This window comes from Prenolepis imparis, unplaced genomic scaffold (assembly GCF_030444845.1).
Source record: "Prenolepis imparis isolate NDT839.2.m4 unplaced genomic scaffold, iyPreImpa1.0 SCAF_4, whole genome shotgun sequence".
Classification (NCBI taxonomy): domain Eukaryota; kingdom Metazoa; phylum Arthropoda; class Insecta; order Hymenoptera; family Formicidae; genus Prenolepis; species Prenolepis imparis.
This window is the reverse complement of record NW_028141162.1, coordinates 6,710,964-6,722,933: the sequence shown is the minus strand read 5'-3', so window position 1 is coordinate 6,722,933 and position 11,970 is coordinate 6,710,964. Positions and strand designations below refer to the sequence as shown.

The 11,970-nt window shown below is 30.4% G+C and overlaps 3 protein-coding genes across 7 annotated transcripts; 2 read left to right on the top strand and 1 right to left on the bottom strand.

Moving 5' to 3' along the window:
* The first annotated feature begins 420 nt into the window (after positions 1-420).
* Positions 421-3,964, top strand: Pp2a-29b (Protein phosphatase PP2A regulatory subunit A). Of its 2 annotated transcripts, none has more exons than XM_083035935.1 (10): positions 421-747; positions 1,090-1,281; positions 1,384-1,603; positions 1,700-1,860; positions 1,934-2,089; positions 2,233-2,504; positions 2,584-2,778; positions 2,863-3,106; positions 3,218-3,461; positions 3,644-3,964. In XM_083035935.1, exons 1-10 carry the CDS (start codon positions 664-666, stop codon positions 3,646-3,648), a joined length of 1,773 nt encoding a protein of 590 aa, XP_082892061.1. In that variant the 5' UTR covers positions 421-663; the 3' UTR covers positions 3,649-3,964. The 2 variants fall into 2 exon arrangements, with proteins under 2 accessions (XP_082892061.1, XP_082892062.1); XM_083035936.1 differs by having other exon boundaries at positions 592-747; positions 3,639-3,959.
* Positions 3,965-4,108: 144 nt separating this feature from the next.
* On the bottom strand, positions 4,109-10,693 carry LOC145934980 (uncharacterized). 4 transcript variants are annotated; one of them, XM_083035937.1, is made up of 11 exons: positions 10,543-10,693; positions 9,991-10,494; positions 9,273-9,450; positions 8,943-9,182; positions 8,631-8,870; positions 8,390-8,485; positions 7,979-8,253; positions 7,807-7,905; positions 7,445-7,718; positions 7,104-7,348; positions 4,109-7,021 (listed from the first exon to the last, which is right to left on the bottom strand). In XM_083035937.1, exons 3-11 carry the CDS (start codon positions 9,411-9,413, stop codon positions 6,859-6,861), a joined length of 1,773 nt encoding a protein of 590 aa, XP_082892063.1. In that variant the 5' UTR covers positions 9,414-9,450; positions 9,991-10,494; positions 10,543-10,693; the 3' UTR covers positions 4,109-6,858. The 4 variants fall into 4 exon arrangements, with proteins under 4 accessions (XP_082892063.1, XP_082892065.1, XP_082892064.1 ...); XM_083035939.1 differs by having other exon boundaries at positions 9,991-10,487; positions 10,543-10,688; XM_083035938.1 differs by having other exon boundaries at positions 9,991-10,687.
* Positions 10,694-10,791: 98 nt separating this feature from the next.
* On the top strand, positions 10,792-11,836 carry Cype (cytochrome c oxidase subunit cyclope). Its single transcript, XM_083035960.1, has 3 exons — positions 10,792-10,951; positions 11,344-11,501; positions 11,630-11,836. Exons 2-3 carry the CDS (start codon positions 11,344-11,346, stop codon positions 11,700-11,702), a joined length of 231 nt encoding a protein of 76 aa, XP_082892086.1. The 5' UTR covers positions 10,792-10,951; the 3' UTR covers positions 11,703-11,836.
* Positions 11,837-11,970: the final 134 nt, after the last annotated feature.

Here is an 11,970-nt window from a genome sequence, read left to right as displayed (position 1 = left end):
TCAAAATTATTTAAAGTTATATATATATGAATAGACATGATACAAGATATGAAAGATATAATATTCTCTCTTGAAAATTCGACACAATATACATTCGAATATCATTGAGATTTCTAACTACTTCTGTTATATGAAAATCAGTGAGATTTGACTGCTTCTGTGATATAAAAATTATATACAATTTATGTATATAAAGAGAGGTTATATTTCATCACTCTATAAACAATCTAAATCTAGATGAGCAATCGATGTAACATTAATCGGCATTTATAGACAAAAGGCTCTATATAAAATTATTTTTATTATTTGAAAGAAAATTATATATTATATATATAAAATTGTGGAACAATTTACGTACAATTCGCACCTTCCTGAAGGACGTGAACGCGAGAAGACGCCATCTGCAGACGAATTGGGTCATCATTGTTGTCAGTGTCAGTGTGTGTCAATGATTCATGGAGTCGCGTGGGGAGTTGCGAGATACATTTCGAGCAAACTTCTAAATTACTAAAAGTCACCTTCACAATTATGCTGTAATTATACGTGCCATATCCTGAGGATTCAACTCGAGCTTCGAAAACGTGAGCATCGGCGTCGACGCGTCAACGACGAGAAGTCCTTACAAACGTGCGGCGCATCAAATTGTCAGTGTGCGGCAGCAAAATGGCAGCGAGTGACTCTACCACAGACGACAGCCTTTATCCGATTGCGGTTCTGATCGATGAGCTAAAAAATGAGGACGTCCAGGTAATTGCTGCTTATAACGATTACGAAGAGCGACATTTTGCTACTCGTCCTCTTCCGAAGTTTCTCCCGTTCATTCCGATCGCTAAATAAAGCATTGCCGTTATAGCGCGGTACATGAAATCTCAAAGATAATACATATAACAGTATACAAAATTGAGAATGCGTATTGGCGCAAATTTCTCAAGAGTCAGTCGAGAGAAGTCTGTAAAACTTAAACTCAATGTATCTAGAAATAAGAAGCTAAGAGATAAGATAAATAAGAATACCTTAAAACTTACAAGTACGAGACAATAACTTCTTATCTCTAGATACATTGATTACGTGTTATTCTTTCCATTACAGCTACGTCTAAATTCCATCAAGAAGCTATCAACAATTGCACTTGCGCTAGGTATCGAACGAACACGGAGTGAGCTAATACCGTTTTTAACGGAGACTATTTATGATGAGGATGAAGTCCTTCTTGCATTGGCTGAGCAACTTGGCACATTTACTCCTCTTGTTGGTGGGCCAGAATACGTGCATTGTTTATTGGTAATGACAATAGATTTATTTTGAATAGTGTTTAACATAAGTTTCAGATTTATTTCAATAGTTTCTATTCATCAAAGAAATAAATATAAATTTCTAATTTAGCCACCATTAGAATCTCTGGCCACTGTTGAAGAAACTGTGGTTCGTGATAAAGCGGTAGAATCTTTAAGAAATATTGCAAGCCAGCACAGTCCTGCAGATTTGGAAGAGCATTTCGTTCCTTTGGTACAGCGCTTAGCTTCAGGAGATTGGTTTACGTCAAGAACATCAGCATGTGGATTGTTCAGTGTTTGTTATCCAAGAGTGAGTCCAGCTATCAAAGGTAATTGTAGAATAATTTTATCTCTCTCTTTATATTAAATAAGTTTTTAATATAGAATAAAAACATGAAAAAATATTTAAAACTTGAATGTTACAGCGGAATTGCGAAATCACTTTCGCAGCTTGTGCCAGGATGATACACCTATGGCACGACGATCAGCTGCCTCTAAATTAGGAGAATTTGCAAAAGTTGTGGAAATTGAATATCTTAAATCAGATTTAATTCCTATGTTTGTTATACTCGCTCAAGACGAACAAGTAAGTTAAAATTATGAAATTTTACAATTCTATCTTTTCATGTAAATTATCACATGCACTAATAATTTTACAGGATTCAGTTCGTCTTTTGGCTGTCGAAGCTTGTGTTAGTATTGCAGCATTGTTACAACAAGAAGATGTTGAACAGTTGGTGATGCCTACCCTTCGACAATGTGCTAGTGATCAATCATGGCGTGTTCGTTACATGGTGGCAGACAAGTTTACAGATGTATGTATTGTTGTTTAAAACTTAAAAATAATTTTTTTTAGAATATAAAAATTCTGTATTTTTATATAAGAAATTTATATAATATTTTACTCTCTTTCTATCTATGAATATATTTCTATCTATTTATAAATATTTTTTTGTAGCTTCAAAAGGCTGTTGGTCCAGAAATAACAAAAACAGATCTTGTGCCAGCATTTCAAGTATTATTAAAGGATATCGAAGCAGAAGTGCGGGCTGCAGCTGCTGATAAAGTTCGCGATTTCTGCCAGAATCTTGATCAATTCAATCAGGAGTCTATAATAATGACAAATATATTACCCATAGTTAAAGAACTAGTGGCAGATCCAAACCAGCATGTAAAATCAGCTTTAGCAAGCGTGATCATGGGATTGAGTCCTATACTTGGAAAACACAAGTAAAAATAAATAATTTCGAAACGTTGCAACATACAATAATTATATTGATATTGCTAATTATCTTTAATATTTTTGCAGCACGATTGAACATCTATTACCTCTATTCTTATCCCAGCTTAGAGATGAATGTCCAGAAGTGCGACTCAATATCATTAGCAACCTGGAATGCGTTAACGAAGTTATTGGCATACAACAACTTTCACAATCCCTCTTACCTGCCATTGTAGAATTAGCCGAGGATTCTAAATGGCGTGTGCGACTAGCTATTATTGAGTAATTATACGTTAATTTGTCTAATATATACAATTGGAATCAAAACAATAAATAACATACTTATATCACTGATTTGCATTTTAGGTATATGCCATTGTTAGCTGGACAGCTTGGAGTAGAATTCTTTGATGAGAAATTGAATTCTTTGTGTATGACTTGGTTGGTGGATCATGTTTATGCGATTCGGGAAGCAGCTACTTTAAATTTGAAGAAATTAGTAGAAAAGTTTGGCCCAGAATGGGCACAGAATACAGTGATACCTAAAGTCTTGGCTATGTCTAGAGATCAGAATTATCTTCACAGAATGACATGCTTGTTCTGCATTAATGTAAGCTACATCAGTGTATCATACGGTTTTAAAACGGAGATTGTGCTAGTAAGATATTAAACAAAAAAAAAATTATCAATTTATAAATTAATTTATGAATTTTTATAATAGGTTTTAGCTGAAGTATGTGGTCCAGAGATAACAACAAAAGTAATGCTTCCAACTGTGTTGACAATGGCTACTGATAATGTTGCAAATGTAAGATTTAATGTAGCAAAGACTTTCCAACGAATTGGAGCTTTTCTCGAGCCTTCAGCAGTTCAGACTCAAGTAAAACCTATTCTCGATAAACTGAATACTGATAGCGACGTGGATGTAAAATACTTTGCTTCAGAAGCAATTGCTGGCATTGCAGGTAATAACATATCACTATAGCATGTTTAAGCTTTACTGAACAAATAATTAAAATATGTCTAAGCATATATACATACACTGCATATTTATTCTCATGATGATTTCTCTCTGTAAAAGCTAAATCATTTATTATTTTCTATCTTAATCATATTTAGCTTTGATTCTGATAATCTTTCAGCGTAGGTTGAGCAACATAGAATGCATTTATCATGTACCTACAACATATTCAACTTAAAAATTTGAGATAAAAGTAACATCCCACAATACTTCACTATGGTAATAGATAATATTAATGCACAGTCACGGAGCAGTTTTTGGCGATATAACGACATATAAATTCTAATTAGTAGATTATATTATATATACATAGATCATATAAATCATATCTCTTAAGTTATGTTATATTTGTATATCTATTATTATTACATTATTGGGTACAATATTCAATTTAATTTGTAACATGTATTTCTCATACTTAAATGTTTTAAAAAATAATATGTAATAAAAAATATATCTCCGAATCATTCCTACAATAAAATACCTAATTACGAACTATACTTCTACTTTTGCCAATCGTAGAAAACTTTTCATAATCAGTATTTTAATTTTTAAACATATACTATGTATTTTAAGAAGAGAAAAAACGAGTTTTTGTTACAATTTATTTTATTACATAGTCAATAATATAGATATCTTACATTATATGATATTTTATCACAGCTTATTTCTATTATTACATTAATAAGTCCAATACATATTAATTAAATTTCATAGTTGTGAATGTGTAAGATACACCGGTATTATGATAATGACATTTATCATATAACATAAACATTTCCAAGTTTTATTCATCTAAAAAAACAAAATTAATTATCCATTTTTAGATTTGCATAAAGTCAAAGAAAAAAATTGTATCCACTAAATAAAGTATTATTTAACGATTGCCACTTTTGATTCGTATGCACAATAGTATAGCAATATCAGGTGTAATTTAAAAAAAATAAGACGCAATCAATATATAACTTTTATCATAATTGACATGTACTATTGCAATATAAAATAATAAGAATAATGAGTAATAATGAATAAATGAATTTTATTCGTTTACTTATTGCAATACTATTGTTGCACAATTTCATATTTTTATAATGTATATAAAGATATACTTGTATTAACTACTGTATTGTATATATGGTATGTATTACATTTCTTGAACTTTAAAATATTGTTTTACAGAGAATATAATTATACAAAAAGAAACGTAAGTTAAATTTTTTCTGTTAGTTTACTTAATATTTATATGTGTGGGATCTTTAGTCATTATTATAGTATTAATGTTCTTGAATTAGCTTTAAAATAATTAATATATCAATAACAACTTCAGAACTATATAAAATAATACATAATACATTATTATTTTAATACAAAACGTTATAGAAGAAATAAATCCTTAGATGAGATGTTTAAAACTTTTCATAAGTTTATATGAAGTAAATTTATATTAGTATTAAAATTAACATTGTTTCCATATTAAAGGTTCCTTATATACATACAAAAGTTTTACTATTTTATGTATGTAAAGAGCCTTTAATTAAGAAACAATGTTAATTTTAACATTATAAAATAATATTCATAATTATGCAAATCTCAATGTAACTAAATTGTTAATCTAACTGTTTAAGATATATGATCTATATCTTTTAGTCATAATTCTTAGTCATTGTCATATAACAGGGACATTTCAATATTATATACTATTACATCTTTTAATACAATCTATAACAACTAGTTTTGTTTTTATATTATAAGCTTATCGATATAAACTTTTATCTAATCCGATAATACGTCTTTTAATACCAAAAAAAGATAAAATAATCAGAAACAAAAAACAATTTGTAAAATCAAATTTATCAATTTTTTTTCTATTGAAGAAGGGAAGAGAAAGAGTATATAATTACTTATAAGAGAAACAACTCATACATTTGTCTTATAATCTACGGAGTGAAACGCATACAATGTGACAAGTGAATATTTACAAAAATGTTAATGGTTTGAAAAAATATTAGGCAAAATTTTTGTACTTTAGAACACATGTCTTTCGGATATTTACTTTTTTTATGTGAAGTTGTTAAGAAAAGATTAACAATACAATCGCTTTTTCACTATCTGTGACCTTGATTAGCATTGAATTGCTATAATCATTCGTTTCAATGTAAATTGCAATTAGGCATACTAAAAAATATACAAGCAAGGGATAGCAGGCTAATTAAGAGCCTAGCGAGATAAACAATACACGAATTATTCTTTTTTGATAATGCACGGAAAAACGCACGATTAAATCAATTATTTGAAGATGGTTCGAAGTTTGGACCAAAATGTACATTTCGAAATAAACAAGATATTTTAACAAGAAAGAATAATTTGCGCGGTCTAAAACACTACAACTTTGTCTACTAATATTTACCTTTAATAATATTTTTTTCATCAATATTTTTAGAAATATCGACTTGTCAAGTTTTTACGTCTGTCTAATCCTATATATATATATATATATATATATATATATATATATATATATTTATATAACACTCTATTGATATAACATTTGTCTTATAATTATATTTAATAATCTTATTCATAAATTATTAAATAAGTATTAACAATTAGTAAATTATTCAATTAACGCAATTATAAATACTTATATATTAAAATTGTACCAATGATATAATGTCTTATGTTATATATCTATGTTCAAAAACTGTTGTTTCTTTAAACATTACAATTGCTTATGATGAATACTACTACTAGATGTATCTTGTATGGTAAATTAAAGCAATTTTTTGAAACAGTTGACATATGATTCAAATGATACTGATTCACTAATGTGAAATATATAAATATACATAAAAGCAATATATATATACATTAACAAAATAATTAAAGTAACTGGAGTTACAACTTATCTTTGTCTATCTTATGAAATCTTGCAAACATTTTGTAATGCAATATATTATATACATTATATATAATGTAAAATATGGGATCTCTGTATATCCAAAACTAGTTTGCATGTTATACATTTAGAAATGTATAATGAACTAATCAGGAGACATAAAATATGAAAGTTTGGCAACTGTTTTAAATCCTTCAGTGAAATTGTAGACACAGTATATTTTTTTCTTAGTTTTTTTATCTACGTTTTATAAAGTAATTTTGTTATTTTACAAAAAGTATATAAAAATTCTGATTGAAAACATACTGTGTCTTAATCATTATCATTATGTATATATGCTTGAAAATCATATATACATATCTACGTTATGATTTAATTTTCCTATCCTGAATTTATTTCAAGCAGGAAGCGTACCTATGTTTTATAATGCAATGGCAAGTGTAGATTATATACTTGTAGCCATGTCAGATTTTGTCAAGTCCACAGAAATTGTATGACTAATCGTCGTAACATGTGCAGTCCCACTACTCTCACTATCACTGTTAACGATATTTAACGATGAGATTTTGGCCCGTTGATACGCTACAACGGTGTTCAAGCCCAAGAATCTGAAACAAGCGATTTTAACTATATAAACTGAACAGTGCCAATGTTATAATTTAAAAAAAAAAGACTAGCATTTATTCCTACCTTATGCAGACGTACATGACCAATAACGCGGTTCCGGCTGCGAACATTCTGATGAAGGGCCCTTCTACAAGTTGAATAACTACCCACGCGGCAGCAGAAGATGCACACATCGTAGTAACAATAGCAATAGTTTGTAAACAATGGCGTGGGGTTAAACTGTTTTGCCAATCTAATCGACTGGCATGCTCAACATTGTACTTTGTGTTGCAAACTTTACAAATGAGGCTGTCAGCATTTACAGAACTCTAAAGGAGGGAGAAAAAACAAAAATTACAATTTACAATATACATTGTGTTTCAAAAATAATTTTTAGCTAAATTAAAACACTGTAACTATCTTACCTCGACGAGCCAACGACGCAAACAATCATGATGTACTGCACTTACATCACCCCTACAATGGCACGGTTGTATTAATGGACCAGCATCTTGTCTGTCACTGTCATAACAAATCCAACAATCTTTGCTATTGATCGATGTTGCGTCTGCAGAAAGAAACGCGGTGTCTTGAGATACGCTCTTCTCTTGCAGTTCAATTTCTTTTATATGTTTCCCCTGATCCAGATCCAATCTCTTCAATATACGCTTCGGATTTAGAATCCATAATTGTTCCGGACTGAAGCAAAAATGACATCGTGAATGTATGTATAAGTATATTATAAAAGAAATTTTATATAATATATAAAAAAGTATAGATCACATACCTCATACAGTTCCATAAAACACAGGGAAACCACAGTGCTACGCCAACTTCAATAACGCGAAATACAACATCATGCCAATTCCTGCTGTACAATGGCACTCTAAAGACACAAATAAGAATGTATAAGACAAATTCAGATATTGCATAACTTATATATATTTGTATTTTCTTACTTTGTTTTCCAAAATTCACTGAGAGTCTCACTAAATAGAAAACCGACGATTATGAACAACATAAACGCTTGAGAAAGTAATCCAAATCTTGATTGATGTAATTGGGATGTATTCACTTGTTGCATGTGCAAAGGCTCTGCCGCGGATGTAGATGGAACTGGATCAAATAACTTTGCTGTTACTTGATCCTCAGCATGGATCTTTGCTTCATCAGCTGTACGTTTATTAGTTGCAATGGAAGCGACTCGATATTCATTTAAGAATCCACCACGAACCTACGTCAAAAGTATCATTTTATATTATTGCTTTTTATTATTAACTTTTATATTATTGCAGTAAATAACTTGAGAGTATAAGAGCTGCAATAATATAACAGTTTTATGTATTATGTATTATGATAAAGAAACATACTTTGAAAAATACTTCCACTCCATATATCAAGAATAAAACCACTACAATGAACAGGAGCACTGCGTAACAGCCGTTGAATACATGTGTATAGAAACTCTAAAAAATATCAAAGAAATTTTATAAATAATTTTATTTTGATCAAATATGCATGCATGCAAATCAATAGATAATTATATAATAAATTGCTTATATATAATGAGAAATATATGTAATTGCTTATATTTTTCATTCTCTTGCTTACTTGATCTTCTTGTGAATATGTTTGAGCCATGATAAATTCCGCTAATAAAAGGGAATATGTCATTATGTTGAAGACAACAAAGGCCAGAAAAGATTTTGATAAAAACTGAGGTTTGTCCCATCGAATGTCTCTCAGATGAAACACCTCGGCCCAAAAACAAACAATCAACGATGATCCACTCAAAAGCAACGGATAATACGCCGACAACAAACTTCTGGACCAGCCCTCCTTGAAAGCAGTCTGCAAAAAATTTTAAAGGCATTAAAATATGCGTGAGAAAAACTTTCTCTACATATATTTGTTTGTACATACCGGTGATGTAAAATATGCGCCTCGTATAACTGATGCAAGAAAAACTACAAAGTATAGCAGTTTCTGAGTAGTAACCCTGCATGCTCTCAAAAATGATGGCGCCTTCATTCTTTGCCATTCAGCAACAATGCACATGACAAGTTGAATCAAACAAACAAAAGCTAATAAGAAAAAGATTGTAGCAAAAGCAACATAATAACTTCGATTTGGAATATGACATTCCGGTCCATCAAATTGAATCTAAAAAACACAGAATAATAAATATATATAATAATAAATAATAATAAATATCATTTTGGAATGACTTGATATAGTCGATGAAATTATTACCTCGCATAAGCAAGTCCCATTGTGGCATTCTCCATGACCAGAACAATTTTCAATTCCGCAGCTATTGTTCCAAGCCATCATACCAAGTTTAACCAATATAGATAGTGGATTTTGCGTACTTAGTGCGATCACTTGTTCCATGATCGCTAGCTACAGAGCAACTGCTCTGATACAGCCTCTGAAAAAGTATTTTAAAATATAAATTACTTATCTTAATTATTCTTTACATCACGCATTTAAATTTTAGGAGATACATTAAAAATAAATAACATTATTTTTTTTTTAAATGTACAAGAAATAAAAATTTATATTTTTTCTAGAATCGTGAAATTACTTGAAAGTAAAGATTGATAAAAATTCAGATGAAAAAGTATATTACAAATTTATAGTAAATAGATCTAGAACAACTTTTTTTTCAGTATTATTTATACTTTTTTTAATTTTAATGCAAATAATTTATGCACAAAATAATTTAAATGTGTTTGACAAAAGAATTGCGTTAAAACACGATTCCACACATTATTCACATCTATCTCTCTTTATAAATAAAAAGAAACCGAGAGAGAGAGAGAGAGAGATATGTTCGTTGATAAAACAATGATATCGATTCGCACACGCACACTTATGCCTACAGATTTGTAAATTTAGATTTCGCATAAGAGAAAATTTGTAAAAAAATACGATGCACAGACACTGATAACGATAAACGATCACGTACATTTTAATAGCAGAAATTAGTTCTTCCTATCGGGAAAATGGGTTTATTCCCCATTAATATCAATCAATATTATGTGCGTATATATTGTGCAGGCCTTGCCGTTGGTACAAAATGGGTACAAGTGCACGGAATGACGCGATACCCGAGTGTCGCGTTACATTAGTCAGCTGTCACTGTTGGTCACTGATCACTTGGTGCTCGATCTGCGCAACGGGACGTTGCCTGTCGCGTCAAGCTACGCATCGACCTCGATTCTCCGGAGATGGGGTCCGCAAATCAATCAATGGCATCGAGTAAAAAAAAACCGAAGAATCCTTCCTCGTATTATGTCCTCAGGATTTAGTCCTCGGCTTCGAATCTTTTCGACGATACAAATTCTTCACTCGAGAGTCCAATTCCCACCATAAAATCACCATCAACGACGTAAATAGAATGCCTGATCCCGATGCGTTAAAACCGACTTGTCCAGAGCTCCCTCGCCAATGATAAATCTGTGTCTGTCAACTATATTTAATATTTAGTCAGAATTTTTTTTTTTTTTTTTATACATACCAAATTGTGTGCTCTCGATGAAATTCCTGTTGCCGTCTTTGAAATACAAAAGATATATGTAAATTTCATGGATTTATCTTTTTCAGCTAACCTTCAACACATTTTAAAGACAAGAAAAGAAACTTGTTTTGCTTCTTTTTTTTCTAAAAATTCATGACATCGTTTTTAGCATTTTCTCTCTCCGACTACGCATTTATCTTTTTTCGGATGAAGAAAGTTGTAAGGGGTGGAAGCAAAAACGAACAGACCTGACGTCTGTCGTGCTTTGGAAATGGGTCTGAAGTGGTGCTTTGACGTCACTGTACCAAGTATTGTGGTCGATATCTGTCTAATGGTCGACATTGGTCGAAATATTCTTTAGACTCAACCGTGTTCAACTTCACAGTAGACATAAACAAAATTATTCGAGGCAAGATATATTTTTTATATTTAATTATCTTTAGTCTGCGATTCGTAGAGTACCTTCTCAAGAGAATAAGTTTGCTAAGTATATCGTGAAATATTATATAATATATACTCCGCATCACATATAGTATAGAACATTACATTGTTTGCAAATTCAAACTGTATACTGTAACATATTTTTATAAGCTCCGAAAAAATATCAATTATTATCTTGGAAGAATGAAAACTATACACTTGTCATTCGACGTCATATCAAAGACTGATAAAAATAAATAAGTAACCTATATTTAATAGTAAGATATTTAATCGGCAACTTTGTAGTAGCTTTGAAGTCCAAATGTTAGTGACGTTTGTCTAAATAAAACAATTTTTTATATGAGTTTTTCCGAATTTCAGATGTCTACTCCGTTGGCCAAACCACAACTCCGTGGTCTTCATTTAACACAGATTAAAAAGAACATTGTAGGAGCGTTGGTAGTGAGTGTCGGCGTAGCACTGTTATTCAAAATATTTGTCGCTGATAAAAGGAAACAGAGATACACCGACTTTTACAAGTATATATTATAATTTTATTTAAACTATTGCTATTATTTCTTCTAATTTCGTTTTAATGCAATGTGTGAACTGTTAAATATCTACACGATCTTCAAGTTACTCAGCTACATTTTTAAAATTGTTGCAGAACCTATGATGCGGAGAAACAATTAAAAATAATGAATGAAGCTGGTCTTATGCAGTCTTATATCCCCAAATAGAAGAAGATTATTATAAGCAATAGACAAGACTTTAAAAAGATGAGTGAGAAAGGGAGAAATAGTCAGAGAATAATTTTTTCAAAATTATATATTATATCTCTCGATATATAATAAATAAACTTAATAGAATTATATATACATACATTTTTTAATATAGTATTGTTGACTAGTTTTATGTTAGTTTTTTCTCATTTTAAATTTATAATTTTTAAGTATTTAGATTGTTGTATGTGTATATAATATTATAATGCAATATATATATACTTAT

Excerpts from the sequence above, each read along its gene's own strand:
- Pp2a-29b (XM_083035935.1), top strand. The coding sequence starts at position 664 with ATGGCAGCGAGTGACTCTACCACAGACGACAGCCTTTATCCGATTGCG. Across the intron at positions 748-1,089 it reads TAAAAAATGAGGACGTCCAG|CTACGTCTAAATTCCATCAA; the intron begins GTAATTGCTGCT and ends TTTCCATTACAG. Across the intron at positions 1,861-1,933 it reads TACTCGCTCAAGACGAACAA|GATTCAGTTCGTCTTTTGGC; the intron begins GTAAGTTAAAAT and ends ATAATTTTACAG.
- LOC145934980 (XM_083035937.1), bottom strand. The coding sequence starts at position 9,413 with ATGGAACAAGTGATCGCACTAAGTACGCAAAATCCACTATCTATATTG. Across the intron at positions 8,254-8,389 it reads GAGTGGAAGTATTTTTCAAA|GTTCGTGGTGGATTCTTAAA; the intron begins GTATGTTTCTTT and ends CTTTTGACGTAG. Across the intron at positions 7,022-7,103 it reads GTCATGTACGTCTGCATAAG|ATTCTTGGGCTTGAACACCG; the intron begins GTAGGAATAAAT and ends CGCTTGTTTCAG.
- Cype (XM_083035960.1), top strand. The coding sequence starts at position 11,344 with ATGTCTACTCCGTTGGCCAAACCACAACTCCGTGGTCTTCATTTAACA. Across the intron at positions 11,502-11,629 it reads AGATACACCGACTTTTACAA|AACCTATGATGCGGAGAAAC; the intron begins GTATATATTATA and ends AAATTGTTGCAG.